At 47.0% G+C, this 23404-nt stretch overlaps 1 protein-coding gene across 3 annotated transcripts in view; it reads right to left on the bottom strand.

Moving 5' to 3' along the window:
• Positions 1-23404, bottom strand: part of ACACB (acetyl-CoA carboxylase beta) — a 162990-nt gene that overhangs the window by 47145 nt on the left and 92441 nt on the right. For all 3 annotated transcript variants that reach the window (XM_050749626.1, XM_050749628.1, XM_050749627.1), the window contains 9 exons: positions 21955-22105; positions 19880-20014; positions 15486-15632; positions 13034-13222; positions 10215-10315; positions 6614-6702; positions 6400-6524; positions 669-782; positions 378-491 (listed from right to left, as the gene is read on the bottom strand). In XM_050749626.1, the coding sequence (XP_050605583.1) occupies positions 378-491; positions 669-782; positions 6400-6524; positions 6614-6702; positions 10215-10315; positions 13034-13222; positions 15486-15632; positions 19880-20014; positions 21955-22105 (1165 nt within the window). The remainder of the gene's footprint in view (positions 1-377; positions 492-668; positions 783-6399; positions 6525-6613; positions 6703-10214; positions 10316-13033; positions 13223-15485; positions 15633-19879; positions 20015-21954; positions 22106-23404) is intronic.

The raw sequence follows: 23404 nt of genomic DNA, 5'->3' as shown, positions 1-23404 counted from the left end.
AGGGGGTACCTGAGAGCGTGTAAATGAGCCAGAGTCCAGAAACAGGGAAGATGAGGCCATCACTCAGCCATGGGAGGGCTCACAGCTTCCAGATATGCTCCATTATGGCTAAGGTTTGTAAACTGCACCAGGTGAGCCCCCGCTGCTGTCACACTGTCCTTCCTGCAGGACTGGGCTCCGTGCCCACCTCTCCTAGAGTCTCCCCAGGTGCCCCCTTGGGCAGCCCTGGCCACGTTGGGCTAAACTGCCTGCATCTGTGACTGTGCCCTGCACCCCACTGAGCACCTGGAGGGGCAAGAGGAGCCGCTTCCCCAGCGGCCCCCACCTGGGCCACAGTGTGTGCTCTGCAGAAGGTGAAAGGAAGGAGACGGGCTCACCTTGAGGTTCTCGGGGCAGAACTGATGGCCGTACATGTCAATGGCAGACAGGAAAATGGACTCCACCTGGTTGTGCCGCAGCTCATAGGAGGGGAGGTGGGAGGCAATCAGGATCTGCAGGGGGAGGGACGGGGGGCTGGTGTGAGCCAACCTCCCAGGGGAGAAGGCAGAGGCTCGGACACGGGCCGGCAGCGTGGTGGGACCCTGCATGGTGAGGGCTGAGCACAGTAGGGGCCACACAGGAGGGTGGGGGGAAGCGCACATCATGGGGACCGCACCTCGAAACCCTACCTGCCGGGCTCTGAGGGCCACTTTGCAGTGCTCGCTTTTGCTCAGCTGAGTGAGCTCATTAAGGATGGAGGTCAGCTCGTCCGATAGGGAAGGGTCTGGGCCACACAGCTCATCCTTAAGGGACAAAAAAAGAAGCCAAATGGCTTTTCTCCAGCCCAGGGAAACATGCAGCACTCATCTCGGCTGGGGGAGCGCCCGCCCCAAAAGCCAGACAGCTGCTCCGCTCTCCAAACAGGCCCGGCACAGCCTGATATGCAAATCCTCACCACTTTCTCCTGTCATTCATTCATTCATTCATTCACTCACTCACTCACTCGGCCACCCATTCATCCACCCCAAAACATGCCCTAAATGCCTGGTAAGAACAAACAAATACAACTAAACCCCTGCCTACATTACTATAAATAGCCAGTGATAAGGCCAGGTGTGATGACTCACACCTGTAATCCCAGCACTTTAGGTGGCTGAGGCAGGAGGATCACTTGAGCTTAGGAGTTTGAGACCAGCCTGGGCAACAGGGCAAAACCTCATCTCTATATAAAAAAATATATATAAAAATTAGCCAGGCATGGTGGCACGTGCCTGTAGTCCCAGCTACTCGGGATCCGTTGGGAGGTGGAGGTTGCAGTGAGCTGAGATTGCACCACTGCACTTCAGCTAGACTCTGTCTCCAAAAAAAAAAAAAAAGTCAGTGATTATCAGGTGCATACTGTGTGCCAGGTGGCTAGTAAACAGCTAGACCCTTTATATACAACTCCCCAAATTCTCCCACCCCCATGAGGAGTTACTTACTTTGATTCCCATTTTACAGATAAGAACACTGAGGCTCAAAGAGGCAATATGCCTCACCCCAAAGCCACCAAACGTGTGCAAGACAGAGCGAGATTCTAACACAGGACTGTTCTGCCCCCAAAGCCTCCCGCTCTTTCCCCTACACATTGCTGCCTGACTTAATGGGTTCACAGTTTCAGAGGAGAGGGACGTGGGGTTGAATCTTACAGGAGGGAGGAACAGTGTGTCTGTGTTGCATCCCTCCGCTCTGCTTCTGAAAGAAGAGCCTTTCTGCTGGAGACCAGGGCTGGGTGCAGCTGGTGTTCGCATCTCCTCTTGTGCCCTAAGTGCATGCGGGGCCTGGGAACGGCTCAGCGCAGGTGCTCCCTAACCACCCACTGAAGACAGAGCAATGAATGCTAAATATCAGAGCTCCTGAGCAATGTGCCCCCATTCCCTACCCCAGGCATCCACTAAGCCTGGTCTTCCAGAAGTCACCAGACGGTACAGCTATGGGGCATTTTTTTCTACATGTGTTTCTGCATTTTCCTATTCTAATGAACTGATATTGATTTTATCATCAGAAACAATTTTAACATATTGATATTTCATACACAAACACACAGGAATGTCAATGCTGAAGAAATGTGGTAGGAAAGTATCTAAATCTCCTCTCCCTTCTCTGATTTACTTTCTATTACCAAACGGTGGTGGCATAACTCTCCACCAATCCCCTAGGCTTGTGGCTCCCAGGGCAGGACAGCACAGGTGCTGGCCAGCACCTAGACTGGTGGTTTTCTAAGAGGTGAAAAACTCAAGAGTTGTTTGTGTGAACATTTTTTAAATTCCCACATACACATCTAAGCGTGAACGTTAAAAAATCTGACCATTGCCTTCTACATACTACTACTACTACTAATAATAATAATAACAAAAATATTTTTCTAGGCAGGGCACGGTGGCTCATGCCTATAATCCCTGCACTTTAGGAGGCCAAGGCAGGCAAATCACCTAAGGCCAGGAGTTCAAGACCAGCCTGATCAACATGGCAAAACCCTGTTTCCTACTAATACTACAAAAAAATTAGTCAGGTGTGGTGGTGCATGCCTGTAGTCCCAGCTACTCCGGAGGCTGTGGCAGGAGAATCACTTGAACCCAGGAAGCAGAGGTTGCAGTGAGCCGAGACTGTGCCACTGCACTCCAACCTGGGTGACAGAGCAAGACTCCGTCTTGAAAAAAAATAAAACAAAAAACAAAGAAAAAACATTTTTCTTTCTTGTTAACTTAGCGAAGCAGTGTCATCTTGTAAATTTTAGTCCACAGAATCATGTTTTGTTGCTTTGTGTCACTAACGAAGTCCCATGACCAGTGAATTGGTGTCAGAAACTAGGTCCCTTTAAAAGCCTCAAAAAAATTCATTTCAAAGTAACCATTCAATTCGCAAGTCTTTGTTCAAAACCTCTCAGGTACCAAGTGCCATCAGGAGCAGAGAACTCACTGTTTTCTAACAAATGGGACCAAGAAAGTCAGAAGAATAATGAATCTCACATTTATCTCCAGACTGTAATTGGTTCAACATTTGTAGCCTCTATCATCAAGGAGGTCCAGGCAAATGTCCCAATTCCCAAGAGCTGGGGGCTGCTCCACCCATCTTGCCTTGGCTGTCCTCTGGTGTACGTGACCTTTCAGGACTTCATGCCCAGAAGAGAGTCAATATGGGCACAGAGGAACGACCAGCATAATAACCCACAGACCCAAGCCCCAGCCTTTGAATGACAACTCGCTGTAATAGATTACAGGCATATTGTGCTTGACAAACACTCGAACTCCAGGAAACTCCATCCAAACAATGTATTTTGAAAAGCATTATATTATTTTAGCAATAGATCTCCCCACAAAGAGTGGATATCTCCTTGGGTGTAAGTTCCCAGTCCTGGCTGCATGTTGCAATCACTTGGGGAGTCCTCCCTCCCAATCAATTTTTATAAACTTCAAAACTACAGAAGAATTGAAGATGACTATGTTGAAAACCCCAGAGTAATCACCTACATTCACTAATTGTTAAACTTTTACCATATTATCATATTTGATTTTTCTCTAATAAGAACGTGCATGTGCATACACACACTCTCTCTTTTTCTGAAAGTCAGTTGCAGACACCACAATCCTTTATACTATTTTAGCACATATCTCCCTCCCACCTACCTACAGAACCATTAAAACACCACAGAAACTGAACATTAAACCAATAATATTGTCTAATATACAGTGCACATTTAAGTTTCCCACAGGGAAACTTTCAAAAAGCACTAATGCCTGGGCCCCACCCCTAGAAACTCTGATTAAATTGACCAAGGGTGGGGCATGGGCAATTGTATTTTTTAAAAGTCTCCCCACCCCCTAGGTGATTCTAATGTACAACCAGGATTGAAAGCTGCTGTGTGAGATTTTTAAATGGTTCTTTACCAAAAACCCCAATATTTATTAATGCAATTTGGATAGGGGATAGGGTACTAACTGTCCTTTAAGATCATGGCCAAACTCTGCCCACTGACTGTTTTTGTAAATAAAGTTTTATTGGAACATAGCCATCCTCATTCATGTATCTATTGTCTGTAGTTGTTTTCAGGCTACAGTGGCAGAGCTCACAGAGCTGAGTAGTGGCTACAGGGGATGGACGTCCTCAAGCCTAAAATCTTTACTATCCGGGGCCCTTCACACACACACACACACACACACACACACACACACACACACACACACACACACACACAAATTTGCCAGGCCCATTGTGGTGGCTCATGCCTATAATCCCAGCACTTTGGGAGGCCAAGGCTTGTGGATCCCCTGAGGTCAGGAATTCAAGACCAGCCTGGGTAACATGGCAAAACCATGTCTCTACTAAAAATACAAAAATCAGCTGGGCATGGTGGCGCATGCCTGTAATCCCAGCTACTCCAGAGGCTGAGACAGGAGAATCACTTGAACCCTGGAGGCGGAGGGTGCAGCGAACAGAGATCGCACCACTGCACTCCAGCCTGGGCGACAGAGTGAGACTCTGTCTCAAAAAACAAACAAACAAACAAACAAAAAAGATAGATAGAAGACAGATAGATAGAACCCGGGAGGCGGAGGTTGCAGTGAGCCAAGATTGTGCCATTGTACTCCAGCCTGGGCGACAGAGCAAGACTCCGTCTCAAAAAAAAAAAAAAAATTGCCAAACCCCTTTCTACCATAAGCCAAGTCCAAGTCTCTTTTACTTTGCTGATCCTACATTTTCCAAGTCAGTTGCCAGGGACATATCAAAGAATAATATTTTTAGTCATAAAAGACTGCTATTATTGGCCAGGCACAGTGGCTCATGCCTGTTATCCCAGCACTTTGGGAGGCCAAAGCAGGAAGATTGTTTGAGCCCAGGAGTTCAAGATCAGCCTGGGCAACATGGTGAGACCTCATCTCTACAAAACAAACCAATACACAAACAAACAAACTAGCTGGGTGTGGTAGTGTGAGTCTGCAATCCCAGCTACCTGGGAGGCTAACGTGGGAGGATGGCTTAAGGCCAGGGGATAGAGGCTACAGTGAGCCATGATGGTGCCACTGCACTCCAGCCTGGGCAACAGAGCGAGACCCTGTTTCAAAAGAAAAAATAGACAAAAAACAAAAGACTGCTATTATCAAGTGAAAAGAGAAACAAGAACAGAGACTCCATACCTCTTCTTCTTCACACACAGGACTCAAAATCCAATATCCCACGGCTAATAGTTCATGACTCTCGAGTCAGACTAGTGGTTCAAATCCTGGCTCTACATTTAGGAGCTGGATGCCCTTGAGTAAGTGGCTTAATTTCTCTGTGCTCTGCCAAAGAGCTGTGACAGCAGTACCCACTTTCTAGGACTGCTGTGAGAATTAAATGAGCAACTGTGTATTTGGAAAGCACTTCAAGAGTACCTGGCACAAAGTAGGTGCTTTGCATTAGTCATGATCTCCCCAGGGGCCAACAAATCCCACCCGTTGCCTGTTTTTGTATACAAAGTTGGGTTTTTTTGGTTGTTGTTTTTTTGAGATAGGATCTCATTCTGCCACCCAGGCTGGAGTGCAGTGCTGTGATCACAGCTTACTGCAGGCTTAACATCCCAGGCTCAAGTGATCCTCCTGCCTCAGCACCCTGAGTAGCTGGGATGACAGGTGCATATCACCACACCTGGCTAATTTTTGTACTTTTTGTATAGATGAGGTCTCCCTGTATTGCCCAGGCTGGTCTCAAACTCCTGGCCTCAAGTGATCCTCCTGTCTCAGCCTCTCAAAGTGCTGGGATTACAGAAGTGAGCCACAGTGCCCAGCTTTAGTTTTTTTTTTTCCTAAGAAATGGAGTCTTAGAATATTGCCTAGGCTGGACTTGAACTCCTAGGTTCAAGTGATCCTCCCACCTCAGGCTCCCAACAAAGTTTTATGGGAACACAGCCATGCCCATTCGCTTACTTTGTACAAAGGCAGTGTTGAGTGGTCAAGACAGAGACCACGGCAACCTGCAAAGTCTAAAATATTTACTTTCTGGCTTACTTTTTCTTTTCTTTCCTTTTCTTTTCTTTATTTTTTGAGACAGTATCTTGCCCTGTTGCCCAGGCTGGAGTGCAGTGCCACGATCTTGGCTCACTGCAACCTCTGCCTCCTGGGTTCAAGCGATTCTTCTGCCTCAGCCCCCCAAGTAGCTGGGATTACAGGTACGCGCCACCATGCCCAGCTAATTTTTGTATTTTTAGTAGAGACGAGGTTTCACCACATTGGCCAGGCTGATCTCGAACTCCTGATCTCAAGTGATCTGCCCGCTTCAGCCTCCCAAAGTGCTGGGATTAGAGGCATGAGCCACCGCGTCCGGCCACTTTCTGCTCCTTGTTAGAAAACGTTTGCGGACTCCTGACCCACCCCCGGTTGGGTAACAGGCCTTCTTCCTGCTTACGATCAGCATGATCACCAGCTGGTTCTTCTTGGCCACCTGTGCGTGGGAGAAGATGCAGTCCAGCACCTGGGACATGTCTGGCTTGAACTGCTCCCTGAGGTTTATCACACACTTGTCGTAATGGGCTAGGGGGAGACAAAACACCACGCAGAGGTAAAGTTCAGGCTCCTCAGCCCCCCACCATCCCACTGGTGTTGGCATCAGCATCTCTTGCCTTGCTGAAAATGGTGCTCGACATGCAAGTATCTTCTCAGGAGATCCAACACCACTGTTTTCATATAGCCGCGGATCCCGCTGCGGTATCTGGGGAGAAGGGAAGGCTGCTCTTAATGCTCACACCCCTTCCTTGAGTACCTGAATATTTAATATTTTCTTTTTATGATTTTTAAAAAGAGAAAGGATTGGCTGGGCGGGGTGGCTCACACCTGTAATCCCAGCACTTTGGGAGGCCAAGGCAGGCAGATCACGAGGTCAGGAGATCGAGACCATCCTGGCCAACATGGTGAAACCCTGTCTCTACTAACAATACAAAAACTAGCTGGGCGTGGTGGCAGACGCCTGTAGTTCCAGCTGCTCGGGAGGCTGAGGCAGGAGAATCACTTGAATCTGGAAGGAGGAGGTTGCAGTAGCTGAGATCGCACCATTGCACTCCAACCTGGGTGACAGAGCAAGACTCCGTCTCAAAAAAAAAAAAAAAAAAAGAGAGAGAGAAAGGATTTTAGAAAGGACATGGAGATGGAAGGATCACTGGAGCCCAGGAGTTCAAGCCTGGGCAATATTGCCAAGACCCAATTTCTACAAAACAAAACAAAAAATTAAGGCCAGTCATGGTGGCTCACGCCCATAATCCCAGCACTTTGGGAGGCTAAGGCAGGAGGATCATTTGAGCCCAGAAGTTCAAGAGCAGCCTAGGCAACAAGGTGAGACCTTGTCTTTATAAAAAAATCAAAAAAATCAGCCGGGAGTGGTAGCGCATGACTGTGGTCCCGGCTACATAGGAGGCTGAGGCGAGAGGATCACTTGAGGCCAAGAGGTCAAGGCTGTTGTGAGCTACGATCGCACCACTGCACTCCAGCCTGGGCGATAGCTTGTCTCAAAATAAATTTTAAAAAATTAATTAATTAACTAGTTAATTTTAAAATAATTTTTTTTAAAGTATCTAGAGGCAGCCTCTAATCCTGAGGCCTTCAAAGGATATGGAGTTGGTTCATCTGCAGGCCAGAAAGAACACTGCCCTGCCCAAGGTCCCACATCAAACTGGAGGCAAAACCGGAGTAGATCCCAAGCCTAATACTTGGGAGGGCGCCTTTCTGGCCACAGAGAAAACAAAAACAAAAACAAACAAACAAACACACAAACCCCTTAATAGATTTCGGATACTGAACAGGGTAGCCAAGTTTAGCAAGCTTTAACCATTAAAACAAAATTTTTCAATCACTTACCCAATGTATAGAGACCATTTTAAAAAGACAAACTGGAAAAACATTTACCAAAAGATCTCCATGTAAATTTTGCTTCTCTCTTTTTTTTTTCTTGTTTTGAGACAGGTTCTTGCTCTGTCACGCAGGCTGGAGTGCAGTGGTGCAATCACAGCTCACTGTCATCTCTGCCTCCCGGGCTCAAGCAATCTTCCCACCTCAGCCTCTGCAGTAGCTGGGACCACAGGTGCCCACCACCATGCCCGGCTAATTTTTGTATATTTTGTAGACGGATTTCACCATATTGCCCAGGCTGGTCTCGAACTTCTGAGCTCAAGCAATCCACCTGCCGTGGCCTCCCAAAGTGCTGGGATTATAGGTGTGAGCCATCGCACCTAGCCGCTTCTCTTTTAAAACAAAGTTTTAACCTGGATGTTCCTCCAAAAATCTGAACGCAGGGGTCAAGTTTCTCAGGAGATGTGACACTGAGTTGTGGGGAAGTAGAAACTAGCTTAACTGCAGCATCACCAAATAACAACAAAACAGATCAAGATGCTAAAAGACTCTCTGATCCGAATGTGATTTTAAAACACATACTTATACAACACAGGACAGAGTTTTAATACTTACGTTCAGCACAGAAAATTTGCCAGAAAATTCAGTTAATTTATTAATGATTCATTTTTCCTAGATGTTTCTCTGAAGCTTAAAGGATGGGCTTAAGGTTAGCAGTCGATGTGTTTTAAGAGGACTCCCTTCCTAGCCCCTGGCTGTGAAACTTGCAGTTTGTGGGGAATCCACACTAAAATCTCTCCCTGACAGCTGGGGAGCTCCTTGAAAAGAAGGCCGGTTTTCTACAATCTTACATTCTTTGTACCTGGGAGTTTCTGGCACATGGGAAACATGCCTGGAATTTATTGGTTTAAATCCAATAATGCTTTGATTCCTCTTTTTCTTTTTCGTAAAAGACAAGGTCTTGCTCTGTCCCCCAGGCTGGAGTGCAATGGCATGATCACAGCTCACTACAACCTCAAACTCCTGGGATCAAGCAGTCCTCTCACCTCAGCCTCCTAAGTAGCTAGGCCTATAGGTACACACCACCATGCCTGACTCTTTTTTTTTCTCTTTTTTTTGGACAGACAGGGTCCTGCTACATCACCAAGGCTGGTCTCCAACTCCTGGCCTCAAGTGGTCCTCTTGCCTTGGCCTCCCAAAATGCTGGGATTACAGGCATGAGCCGCAGCACCTGGCCCTGATTGTCTTCATAAGGAAAGCTTTCTTGCTAGGTGGATTTTTCGTGATAAGTGGCAGAAAATCCTTTTGTCGGCCAGGCGTGGTGGCTCACGCCGTAATCCCAGCACTTTGGGAGGCCGAGGCAGACGGATCACAAGGTCAGGAGATTGAGACCATTCTAGCTAACACGGTGAAACACGGTCTCTGCTAAAAATACAAAAAAGAAATTAGCCGGGCATGATGGCAGGCGCCTGTAGTTCCAGCTACTCAGGAGGCTGAGGCAGCAGAAGAATGGCATGAACCCAGGAGGCGGAGCTTGCAGTGAGCCAAGATCGTGCCACTACACTCCAGCCTGGGCGACAGACTGAGACATCATCTCAAAAAAAAAAAAAAAGAAAAAAAAAATCCTTTTGTCATCAGAATAGTCCTGCAGCAGAAAACCCCTGTACAATAAAAAACTACTTGAGACAAATTCAAATTATTCATCCACTTTTCTTTGCAATTGTCCCAAAAGCCACAATGATAACAATTTGTGCAGTCTTTTATCACACATAAAGCTATTTCGCCACATTGTCTCAATCTAACGTAACTATCAAGTATTTACTATTTGTCAGCACTTCACAAAACTTAATACATTTATAGGCCAGACATGGTGGCTCACGCCTGTAATCCCAGCACTTTGGGAGGTCGAGGCGAATGGATCACTTGAGGTCAGGAGTTCGAGACCAGCGTGGCCAATATGGTGAAACCCCGTCTCTACAAAAAGTACAAAAATTGCCCGTAATCCCAGCTACTCGGGAGGCTGAAGCAGGAGAATCGCTTGAACCTGGGAGGCAGAGGTTGCAGCGAGCTGAGATCATACCACTGCTCTCCTCTGTGGGAAGGAGCCTCTGTCTCAAAAAAAAAAAAAAAAATTCATTCCTTTATAATCCAAACAACTTGTCTTGAAAAGTGTTTTTATTTCCATTTTGCCAGCCGGCAAACAGCTTCACAGAAGTAAAGTGCCTTACCCAGGGTTCTGCTGTTAGTAATGGCACCGCAGGACCATAACGCACTTTCTCGCAGTGCAAGCCTGCCCGGAAGACAGCCCCAGAGCACCACCCTGGTGCAATGCATGCGATGATCAGGTGACAACCACATCCCATGGGGAGACCTAGGATTTACCTCTGGACCAACTGCACGATGCTCTGGGTGTTGAGGAAGAAGACCTCTCGGTCAGCCTTCCGCTGCAGGGTGGCCGCGTGGCAGTCCAGGATGGTGGCTATCTGGATGGGAAGACAAGACAGATCTGACTGCTGATGATCCACATGCCACACAGCAGTCCCCTAAAGCAGGGGTCCCCAAACCAGTACCCAAACCAGCACCGGTCTGTGGCCTGTTAGGAACTGGCTGAACAGCGGGAGGTAAGCAGTGGAAGAAGGAGCGAAGCTTCGTCTGTATTTACAGCCCCCGATTGCTCATATTACCATCTGAGCTCCACCTCCTGTCAGATCAGCGGGAACGTTAGATTCTCACAGGCGCGCAAACCCTGCTGTGAACCACGCCTGCGAGGGATCTAGGTTGCATGCTCCTTATGAGAATCTGAGGCCTGATGATCTGTTGCTATCTCTCATTACCCCCAGATGGGACCGTCTAGGTCCAGGAAAACAGGCCTGGGGCTCTCACAGATTCTACATTATGGTGAGTTGTATAATTATTTCATTATATATTACAATGTAATCATAATAGAAATAAAGTGCACCATAAATGTAACGCACTTGAATCATCCCGAAACCATCCCCCTCCCCGGTCCATGCTTGAATCATCCCGAAACCACCCCCGTCCCCGGTCTGTGGAAGAACTGTCTTCCACAAAACCGGTCTCTGGTACTAAAAAGGTTGGGAACTGCTGACCTACAGGACCCACCACAGCCTCCCAGGGAGGTCCCATCCAAGGCTCATTTGAAGATTGAAAATTCCAGGCCCAAAGCCTTCCAGCTACCCTGCAACACCCCTGTTCATCCCTTCAACGGTGAGGAATTCAAGCGCTCAAAATGCCAGCAATCACATGGAGAAGTGCACACATTCGACTTCTACCGGTCTGCACATATGAACGGGATGGGGAATGAGGAGATGGGAATGTCCCACTCTAGCAAAAACCAGGGTGCCGGTGGGGAAGGGTCCTGTCTTTATCATTAGACGTAATGTTATTGGTATATTGCCTTTGGCATCAAAAATATTTTTAAAGAAAAAAAAACCTGGATCAATGACAAATTCCTGAAAGTTCCAAGTGTGTACTTTTTCAGTTAGGATCCTCTAGAGTTTGGTTTTTGTTATTTTTTAGTTCAGATATACCTTACATACCATCATATTCCACCATCTCCCTTTAAAGTGTACATTCAGTGGTTGGTAGTGTATTCATAAAGTCGTGCAACTACCACCACCATCTAATGTTAAAGCATGTTCGTCACTCTAAAAAGAAACCTCGTAGTCATTAGTGCTCACTCTCCATTTTCCCTGCACTGCAGCCCCTGGTGGTCACTAATCTACTTCCTTCTTCATGAATGTGCCTATTCTGGACATTTCATAAAAAATGGAATCACACAGGGCTGGGCACCGTGGCTCATGCCTGTAATCCCAGCATTTTGGGAGGCCGAGGCAGGAAGATCACCTGAGGTCAGGAGTTCAAGACCAGCCTGGGCAACATGGTGAAACCACATCTCCACTAAAAAAACAAAAAATTAGCTGGGAATGGTGGTGTACGCCTGTAATCCCAACTACTCGGGAGGTCTCAAAAAAAAAAAAAAAAAAAGGAATCACATAATATCACATAATATGTGGTCTTTTGTGCCTGGCTTATTTCTCTTAGCACAATTCATGCTTCATCCACGTGGAAGCATGAATCAGTATTCTTTCTTTCTTTGGCTGGACAATATTCCAGCCCTTAGAACTGCTAACCTCTGAGAATGGCCTGAACGACACTGTCCTCTGGTTTCCCAAATCACCAATGTGTGGGCGGGTGGATGACGATGGTGAGGAACCCTCTCACCAGAGGGCAGGAAGGCCAATAGGCAGAGGGGCTCTTCCCAGTGCAAATGCCTTTCAAATGCCCCACAAAACCAACAACCACAACAAAATGAGCAACGCAAGGCCAGTGTGTAAATAACAGAGATATTTCATACTACCCTGGAATGGCTTCCATTCTTTTTTTTAACGTGTTCACAAATGCAACTAGATTAAGATGAGACATCTCAGTACATTCTTTTTTTTGGAGCGCAGTGGTGCAATCTCGGCTCACTGCAACCTCTGCCTCCTGGGTTCAAGCAATTCTCCTGCCTCAGCCTCCTGAGTAGTTGGGACTGCAGGTGCGTGCTACCATGCCTGGCTAATTTTTGTATTTTTAGTAGAGATGGGGTTTCACCATGTTGGCCAGGCTGGTCTCAAACTCCTGACCTCAAATGATCCACCTACCTCGGCCTCCCAAAGTGCTGGGATTATAGGAGTGAGCCACTGCACCCGACCTCAGTACAGTTCTTAAAATACTATATATATATATATATATATGGGGGTGTGTGTATATATATATACACACACATACACACACATGGAGCTCCCAGATGATCACCTACGAAATCCAGGGACGGAAAATCAAAGCTGCAAACCAGTGAAAAAACAAAAATAAAAAAACTTGCAGTTTCCTCTAATGATGTCAGCCAGTTTATTTTTTTGGGAAATGCTCACTCCATCTGCATCAACTCCATCGGAATCTTGAGTTTTACGCAATAAGACCTAAGGAATGTTGATGTTCATTCAAACAACTGTTGCTTTGAGTAAATGATGGGATTCTGCAGATGAGGCTTGAAAGGAAACCCTCAGCCTGATATGTTAGGCTATAAGTGGGTCTCAAGGAGTTCAACTTGATCAGAGGCCAGATATGGAGCCAGACTGGGAGCCGGCCCAGTGTGACCATCCTGGTGGGGTGGGGCTTGGTGGGGGAGCACGTACCTGCTGGCTGGGGAACTGGCACAGCACCGAGGTGATGTTGCTGGCATACTGGGCCATCACCCTGCGGACTGACTTCTCCACGGGGGCCGGGATGCGGCCTGCCACGCTGGTCATGATCTCCTGCAGCTCCAGCAGCGGCAGTGACGGATGCCGGAGGGTCATCATGAGCTTCTGCACCCACTCCTTCAACTGAAGCGGGGACCACAGCATCAGCCCCCAGCCCTGCATGGGCATGGGCACCACCCCCCACAACAGGGCACCCAACACAGCTCAACCCATCCTGACCCCATGCACTCAAGTGGCTGAAGATCCAGACCCAGCAGCCTCTGGGGCAGTCCAGAGTGGAACGGCCCCTGACCACACGGAATACTCAGTTTTCCCACATAGGAGGACCCTGACTCCCCCTCTCTGTGCATCAGAAAGCCAGCATTGGGGGATCAAACATAAGGTCACGTGATGAGTTGATGTTTCTTGTATACTAGCTTAGTACAGTGTTCTAGGACCTTTCTTTACATGTTCTCATTTGATCCCTAAAAGCAACCCTACAAAGGAGGTCTAATGATTTTGTCCATTTTGCAGTTGAGGCAACTGAAACACAGAGAGATTAGTTAAGTTAACCAAAGTCACTTAGCTAGTAAGAAGCAAAACTAGGAGGCAAACCCAGGCTGTTCAGCTCCTGAGACTGAACTGCTGCCCTATGCTGTTTCCAGGGTGTCTCAGTAGCCAATGCTGATGGTCTTTGGATGACGATGACAATGGGGCCAACGCCCCAGTGTGGTTGTGAGGTTTCAAAGTGAACTGATACATAAACTGCGAAGCACCCCAACTAATAAAGGTTGCAATTATTGTGGAGTGCAGTGGCTCATGTCTGCAATCCCAACACTTTGGGAGGCCAAGGCAGGAGGATCACTTGAGCCCAGGAGTTCGAGACCAGCCTGGGCAACATGGTGAGACCCCATCTCTACAAAAAATTAGCTGGGCATGGTGGCAGGTGCCTGTAACCCCAGCTACTTGGGAGGCTGAAGTGGAACGATTGCTTGAGCCCAGGGGGTCGAGGTTGTAGTGAGCACTGTTTCACTCCAGCTTGGGAGACAAAGCAAGACCCTATCTCAAAAAAAAAAAAAAAAAGTTGCAATGATGTCAATAATCATCAGGCAGCATAACATGGGGTGAAGAGCACAGAGTCAGAATCCTGATGGCCATGGTTCAGATCTCATCTTTGCCTCCTCATGTATGAAGCACGGCAAGTCTCTTAGTCCCTGTGTGCTTCAGTTGCCTCAACTGTAAAAGGAAATAAGAGTTCCTACCTTATCGGTTGCTGGGAGGATGAAATAACTGAACTTTTAAGTAGTTAGAAGGTGACACAGTGGGCATGGTGGCTCATGCCTGTAATTCCAGCACTTTGGGAGGCCGAGGTGGGTGAATCACCTGAGGTCAGGAGTTCAAGACCAGCCTGGTCAACATGGTAAAAACCCATCTCTACCAAAAAAAAATACAAAAATTAGCTGGGTATAGGTGGCACGTGCCTGTAATCCCAGCTACTCAGGAGGCTGAGGCAGGAGAATCACTTTAACCTGGGAGGCAGAGGTTGCAGTGAGACAAGATTGTGCTACCATACTCCAGTGTGGGTGACACAGCAAGGCTCCATCTCAAAAAAAAAAAAAAAGGGTGACACATGGTACATACTTGCTAAGCATTGGCAATTATTATCATCATCGCCATGATTTTCATCATCACTAGTCACTGTTATGAGCATCACGGGTCTTTCAAGGAGGTCTGCAAATCAGAGAACTTCTTGTTTCTTTACTGAGTGAATAGATGAGACCCAGCAAGGGTGAACGGCGAACAGAGGTGTGTTTCAAACAAAGGGCCTTGTCCGTCATCTCCTTAAGGGGGGTGACCCCCACTGACTCCTTCCTTAACGTCCTACTGGAGTATTCTCAGTTTTCAGCTGAACTGCTACAAGCCCAGTTTACGATCAAGGAGAAAACGTCAGGCCAATGTTTGCAATCGAATTGAGGAATTCCCTGAGGACAGGTCCTTCATAAACACAACAGAGGGGCTGGGTGCAGTGGCTCAGGCCTGTAATCCCAGCACTTTGGGAGGCCCAGGCAGGTGGATCACTTGAGCCCGGGAGTCTCAGACCAGCTTGGGGAACACGGTAAAACTCCATCTCTACAAAAATACAAAAAATTAGCCGGGCGTGGTGGGGTGTACCTATAGTCCCAGCTACTCGGGAGGCTGAGGTGGGAGGATCTCTTGAGCCCAGGAGGTTAAGGCTGCAGTGAGCCTGGGCGACAGAGTGAGACTTTGTCTCAAAAAACAAAATAAATAAAATAAAAACAACAGAAGACCGACCATTTTCTCATTTCTTACTAATGACCTCTGCTGTCATGGGGTAGACCTGACTCTCCACATGGATCTACACGCCTGCGCTCATAGGTGACTTTACCTTTATGCTAAAAATGGGCTCCGGCAGACAAAAGCCACTCATGACGTTGGTGAGGTTTTCCAGGACGCTGTGGAAGACCTGGTGCAGTTTCTCTCCAAGGATGGGCAGTGTCTGCTGGGCAGGGAGTTCTCCTGTGAACGGTTCAGCCTGATGAGACACCACAAGAATGACAGGTCAGGAAAACTCTGGGAATCCCAAATGGGACGGGGCAGAACAGGAGGTGGGGCAGATCCGCTGGCTTCCATATCAAGTGAGGATGAGGCCTGAGGAAAAAATCGAAGACAATGTACTGGAAAGTTAAAATGGCCAAACTCACACCCCTATGTGGGTTTTCCAAACCATTCCTTTTGAGTTCGAGACCAGCCTGGCCAACATGGCGAAATCCCATCTCTACTAAAAATACACAAAAAATTTTGCCAGTCACAGTGGCGCGTGCCTGTAATCTGAGCTACTCCAGAGGCTGAGGCAGGAGAATCAATTGAACCTGGGAGGCGGAGGTTGCAGTGAGCCAAGGTTGTGCCATTGCACTCCAGCCTGGGAAATTGAGTGAAATTCTGTTTTCCTCCACAGTCTGATCATGGCTTCTCCATCTGGGCCCCCACAGCCCAGGGCCAAGGGCAGTGTTCTAACTACACTCACCAAGTAAAATTACTTGATCTCCCAGTCTGTCTCACAAGCATTTACGTGAGGCTCAGGGAATGGGTGGCCAGGCCCTACCTTATTAACCCAGCACAGGAAATGTGTGCTGAAAGGAATCACAGTGCAGGTACCTGGACCTGCCCACTGATCCAAAAAGGCCCAGTCTATTCCTAGCTTTGGGAACTCCCTAAAGAGACTAATGATGCCAGGCGCAGTGGCTCACCTTTGTAATCCCAGCACTTTGGGAGGCCAAGGTGGGCGGATTGCTTGGGGCCAGGAGTTCAAGATCAGCCTGGCCAACCTAGTGAAACTCCATCACTACTAAAAATACAACAATTAGTCAGGCATGGTGGCACAAACCTGTAGTCCCAGCTACTTGTTTGTGCTTGTTTGTACTCAGACTACCCGGGAGTCTGAGGCAGGAGAATTGCTTGAACCCAGGAAGTGGAGGTTGCAGTGAGCCGAGATCATGCCACTGCACTCCAGCCTGGGTGACAGAGTGAGACTCTGTCTCAAAAAAAAAAAAAAAAAAAAAGAGAGAGGCTAATGAAAAGAATTGTAACAACAGTCATTTGCAGCAACATGGATGGAACTGGAGGATATCAGATTAGTATGTGAAATAATCTGGGCACAGAAAGACAAATTTAGCATGTTCTCACTCACATGTGAGTGTAGAAAATTAAAACAAATGAACTCATGGAAATAGAACGTAGAATGATGGTTGCCAGGGTCTGGGAAGGGTAATGGGGCTGGTGGGAGTGGGGATGGTTAATGGGTACAAAAATACAGTTCAATAGAATGAATAAGATCTAGTATTGAGGCTGGGCGTGGTGGCTCACACCTGTAATTCCAGCACTTCAGGAGGGCGAGGCAGGCGGATGACCTGAGGTCAGGAGTTCGAGATCAGCCTGACCAACATGGTGAAACCCCGTCTCTACTAAAAATACAAAAATTAGCTGGGCATGGTGGCAGGTGCCTGAAGTCCCAGCTACTCGGGAGGCTGAGGCACGAGAATCGCTTGAACCCTGGAGGTGGAGGTTACAGTGAGCCAAGATCATGCCACTGCACTCCAACCTGGGTGACAGAGCGAAACTGCATCTCACAAAAAAAAAAAAAAGATCTCGTATTGATAGCACAACAGGGTGACTCTATAGTCAATTAAAATTGAATGTATATTTTAAAATAACCAAAAGAGTAGAATTGGAATGTTCCTAGCGCAAAGAAATGATAAATGCTTGAGGTGATAGATACCCCAATCACCCTGATTTGATTATTAGACAGTATATGCCTATATCAAAGGTCACATGTACCCCATAAACATATACACCTATTATTAGACTGTATGCCTATATCAAAAGGTCACATGTACCCCATAAATATATACACCTATTATGTACCTATAATTATAATTTTTTTAAAAAAGAAAACAAATACAATCAATAGAATACTCTGGAGAAAAGAGACAATGTGATATTTGTAAATAATTTTTTTGCTGGACAGATGTACTAATTATTTTAGAGTCTTGCTTAGGAGGGTGTAAACATTCATTCATTCATCAAGACTTATTATTTCTCAGCACCCATTATGCCCCGAGCACTGTGCTAAGCCCCAGGATCACAACAGGAACATCGAAAGTAGTCCTTGACCTCAGGGACTCATAGGTAATGACAGGGCTTGACAAACGCTGAAAAATTAACAGGAATCTAAATTGGAGGTCCCCCCAAGAGCCTGAGCTCAGGGTCACATGACAGACACTCTGGTGCACCCCCTAGTGGTCCTGAGGAGAGGGTGACGGCCCCGGCACCTGCACTGCTATACGTTCATCCAACAACCAATATTTACAGAGCACCTCTGACGTACCAGCTCCTGTTTTTGGCACTGGGGACCCAGCAGTGAGCAAGAAAGCCAAAAAGCCCTGTTCTCCTGGTGTTTCCAGTCTCCTGGAGGCCAAATAATAAACCAAGAAGACAATCAGTGAGGTCGTCTCTGTGAGGTGTGGTGTGTGTTCACACATGGGTAGAGGTGAGCACAATTTTTTAAAGGACGGTTGAAAGAGACATGACAACTACATGCAATGCGCTAACCTGGATGGGATCCTGAACATTAGGTAAAAACTAAGAAAATCGTACACTCATGTCCATAGCTGCCTTATTCACAGTAGCCAAAAGGTAGAAACAATCCTAATGTCTATCAGTGGATGAGTCAATAAACAAAATGTGATATACCCCTACAAGGGAATATTATGCAGCCTTAAAAAACAGGGACATTCTGCCACATGCTATAAGATGGATGAAACTTGGAAACATTATACTAAATGTAGTCACAAAAGGTCAGATACTATATAGATTCCACCTATATGAGGCACCTAGAGGAGTTGAATTGATAGAGAGTAAGCAGAATAGTGGTTTCCAGGGGCTGGAGGGAGGAGGGAGGAGGGAGTTACTATTTAATGAGTGTCAAGTTTTAGTTTTGCAAGTGCTGGAGATGGATGATGGTGATGGTTGTGCAACCATGTGAATGTATTTAATACTGCTGAAGAGAACATTTAAAAATGGCTAAGACAGTAAATTTCATGTTATGTGTATTTAACCATAATTTTTAAAAAATGAACTAAGGAAATCTGAGTGAACAATAATGTACCAATATTGGTTCATTAAATGTGACAAATGGACCATACTATTGCAATAATAGTTAAATTTAAAACAGTTAATTATTATTCTTAAATAATAATACCTAATATATCGATATTGGTTCATTAAACATGCCAAATGGACCATGCTCGTGCAATAATAGTTAAATTAATAATAGTAAATTGATAATAATAGTAATTAATTGAGGCCAGGTGCAGTGGTTCACACCTGTAATCCCAGCACTTTGGGAGGCTGAGAAGGGTGGACCACCTGAGGTCAGGAGTTTAAGACCAGCCTGGCCAACATGGCGAAACCCTGTCTCTACTAAAAATAAAAAAATTAGCCAGTGTGGTGGTACATGCCTATAATCCCCAGCTACTCAGGAGGCTGAGGCAGGAGAATCACTTGAACCAGGGAGGCAGAGGTTGCAGTGAGCCAAGATCATGCCACTGCACTCCAGCCTGGGCAACAGAGCAAGACTCTGTCTCAAAAAAAAAAAAAAAAAAAAGAAGAAGAAGAAGAAGACCGACAATTAATTGAATAATAATTAAATGAATGACAGGGAAACTGGCTACAGACAATATGGGAACTCTGTACTATTTACATAACTGTTCTGTACATCTAAAACTATACTAAAAATTAAGTCTATTAAAAAGAAAAGGTGGTCAGTGATCAAGAATGCCCTCATTGAGGGGAAGACATTGGAATCAAAGCTCCTAGGAGTTGGGAGTGATCCCTGAAAAGTCTGGGGTAGGTCCTTCATGGCAGAGAGGACAGCCCCCAGGAGGGAGGGATCCAGTGTATTCAAGTAAGTGATGGGGAGAGGGACAGAGGAGGAAGGCAGAGAAGAAAGCAGGGAACAGCTCATTTGGGGTCTTGTAGGTCACTGGCAGAAACTGGGTTTTACTCTAAGCAGGATGGGGAGCCGCAGAGAGGGATCTGAGCAAAGCAGGGTGCAGCTTCCTTGTGTTTCTGCACCATCACGGTGGCTGCTGAGATGAGCTCCGTCTGCAGGTGGAAGCAGGAGAAGAGCTATCAGCCTTGAGTCTACCTGTCTCACTGAACCAGCGGAGGCTGCAAGTGCACCTGCACCAGCCAGAGCACTTGGGCCGTGGAACCACATACCGGGTGGACCTTAGAAGGGTCATCAAGCTCCAGCCTGGCCACCACGCAGCCTGCTTCCAGCACGGCCCCTGGACGCTTGATGTACTTCACCCGGCCACTTTCCTGCACGTTCAGAGTCATGATCATCTTCATCACCTATTTCGTAAAAAGAAGAAATAGTACAGAGCCTGTCAGGATTGACACCCAGAGCCACCCAGAACTAGTGATGCCGGAGCAGGGACTCGTCATCTAAATGGAATGACTCCCTGGGCAGTGTTCAGGCAGAAGGGACAAGGAAAAGTGACCTTTACTGGAAGCCTGCTATGCACCAGGCAAGTGCCATTCACTCTGCAAAGCCAGCCAAGGAGGTGTTTGTGATGCCCATTTACAGATATGGAAACTGATGTTTATTTCCAAAGGGGGGTCTTCTCTCTCTTAGAAACACTGTTAAATCATGTTACATAGAGTGTTCATATACACGTTCCTAAAATGTACTGCATAAGTCAAACATTTTGTGAACAGTTTGTTTTATTAAAGGCACTTAGACAACCCTCAGGGAACACTCTGTGAAATGAAGAATCTGCTCATCAGCCCTTTCAATGTGCCTCTCTGAGTGTCTGGATATGTGGATGGCATGAGCTTTGTCACCATGGTGTCGGCTGCAGAGCCAGGACTACGCTGTCTCTCTTGCTTGGCAGTTCACAGCTTGGGCACCCAAGTCAGCCAGGCCTGGACTAGAATCCCAGGTCCCGCCCCCCACAATACCTCTGTGATCTTCAGAAGTGGCTTCCCTCCTTGAGCCTCAGTTTCCCCAAGTGTAAAATGAGGAATAATGACAGTTTCACCTCTTAGGGCTCTTATGAGGATTAAATGAGATGCAGATCCTGCCATGCAGCAGGTCAATACGCAGTAGCTACTATTATTGCTGTATTTTCATTGCTATTATTGTTATTTTCCAGATTTGCATCTTGGCTTTGTGTGACCTCCAGCGAGTTTCTTAGCCTGCCTGGGCCCAGCTTTTTTATAAAATGGGGACCACATTTGTGCCCATCTCATACAGTTGCTGGGAAGGTTAAAAAATAAAGATCAGTAAAATGCTTAGAACAGCACCTGCCACATGGTTACAGCTTTGCAAGTATTGGCTGAACACCTTTCGATCACTGCTGGGGTCAATATTTTATATATATATATATATATATATATATTTTTTTTTTTTTTTTGAGACAGAGTCTCCCTCTGTAGCCCAGGCTGGAGTGCAGTAGCGCCATCTCGGCTCACTGCAAGCTCCGCCTCCTGGGTTCAGGCCATTCTCCTGCCTCAGCCTCCTAAGTAGCTGGAACTACAGGCGCCCGCCACCACGCCCGGCTAATTTTTTGTATTTTTAGTAGAGACGGGGTTTCACTGTGGTCTCGATCTCCTGACCTCGTGATCCGCCCACCTCGGCCTCCCAAAGTGCTGGGATTACAAGCGTGAGCCACCGCGCCCGGCCAATATTTAATATTTAATCAATGATTGATAATAATTGTCATTATTTCGGAGGCCAAAGCAGGTGGATCATCTGAGCTCAGGTGTTTGAGAACAGCTTGGGCAACATGACGAAACCCTGTCTCTAACAAAAATACAAAAAATTAAGTCAGGCGGGGTGGTGCATGCCTGCAATCCCAACTACTTGGGAGGCTGAGGTGGGGGGATCACTTGAGCCTAGGAGGCAGAGTTTGCAGTGAGCCGAGATCACGCCACCACACTCCAGCCTGGGTGACACTGAGACTGTCTCAAAAAAAAAAAAATCAAGGAAACTGATTTACAGAACAGTTTACAGAACAGTTTTGTAAATAGTACAGACAGTTCCCATATTCTCTGTATCCAGTTTCTGTGTCATTAACCTTCTTACTCATTCCTGGGGAGGTGTGCATTTTTTGAAGTTTTTTTCTTTGAATACTTCAGGGGATTTGGCTGAAACCCACAGACTGACTCCCTTAGGAATTTGCACACAGGGGCCAAGGGGAGAAGTAGGCCTCTTTGTTCAGACATGGGACAAAGCCAGAGGAGTGAGGGTTTGAGGGTTCAGGATTCCCCACGGCCGGCTCTGCAGTCACCTCCATCTCAGCGTAGCTGCTCCCAGCCTCAACGTGGCCCCCGTCCTCCACTGTGTACTGTGTCAGCTTCCCAGCCGAGGGGGATCTCAGGACCGTAGGATCATTCTCCTTCTCAAACACACATGTCTTATTGCCGATGGTAATTCGGTAACTGGGAGAGAGGAGGAGTGGGTAGGGAGACTGATGAGGACCATCAACCCAGCAAGCCGTAGTCCGGCTTTCAATACCATTTCCCCTTCCTAAAGGGGGAGTGTACCCTCTACATTCCCAAAGGGTGGCATTTGATAGTTATCTCAGAGACACTGAGAGTGAGGTCGGTGAACAAAAGGCTGTGATGCTTTCTTTGTGAGGCCAAGGTAGGAGGATCGCTTGAGGACAGGAGTTTAAGACAAGCCTGGGCAACACAATGAGACCCAGTCTCTACAAAAAATTAAAAAAAAAAAAAAATTAGCTGGGCATGGTAGCACATGCCAGGAGTCCCAGCTACTCAGGAGGCTGAGGCAGGAGAATCCTTTAAGCCCAGGAGTTCGAGGCTATTGTGAGCTATAATTACTCTGTCACCCAGGCTGGAGTGCAGTGACACAATCATGGTTCACTGAAGTCTCGACCTCCCTGGGGTCAGGTGATCCTCCCATCACAACCCCCTGATTTGTGCTACTACACTTGGCTAATTGTTATATTTTATAGAGATGGGGTTTTGCCATGTTGCCCAGGCTAGTCTCAAACTTCTGGACTCAAGTGATCAGGGTCTCACTCTTGCCCAGGGTGGGCAACAGAGTGAGAACCAGTCTTTATTTTATTTTTTATTTTTTGAGACAGAGTCTCGCTCTGTCGCCCAGGCTGGAGTGCAGTGGCGTGATCTCGGCTCACTGCAAGCTCCGCCTCCTGGGTTCACACCATTCTCCTGCCTCAGCCTCCCAAGTAGGTGGGACTAAGGTACCTGCCACCACACCAGGCTAATTTTTTTTGTATTTTTTAGCAGAGACAGGCTTTCACCATGTTAGCCAGGATGGTCTCGATCACCTGACCTCGTGATCCACCCGCCTCGACCTCCCAAAGTGCTGGGATGACAGGCGTGAGCCACTGCGCCCAGCCGAGAACCAGTCTTTAAAATAAAATAATAAAAAGGATGTGACCCTTTTTTGGCTGAAAGCTGGTTCCTTTTACTGACATACTTCCAACAGGGCCTGACGCAGAAAAATCAATCAGTGGATATGATTCAACAAATATTTACTGACTCAAAGTCTTAACCTTTGAACTGGGGAGAGTGGAACCTATAATAATCCTGAATATTCTTGGCAGATAGAACACGGGTTGAAAAAGAGATAACAGGCAGGGTGCGGTGGCTCATGCCTGCAATCCCAGCACTTTGGGAGGCCGAAGCTGGCTGACTGCTTCAGTCCAGAAGTTCAAGACCAGCCTGGGCAACATGGCAAAACCCCATCTCTAC

The sequence above is a fragment of the Macaca thibetana genome, chromosome 11 (assembly GCF_024542745.1).
Source record: "Macaca thibetana thibetana isolate TM-01 chromosome 11, ASM2454274v1, whole genome shotgun sequence".
NCBI classification, from domain to species: domain Eukaryota; kingdom Metazoa; phylum Chordata; class Mammalia; order Primates; family Cercopithecidae; genus Macaca; species Macaca thibetana.
The sequence above is the reverse complement of the archived record's forward strand: the minus strand, read 5'-3'. Positions and strand labels throughout refer to the sequence as shown.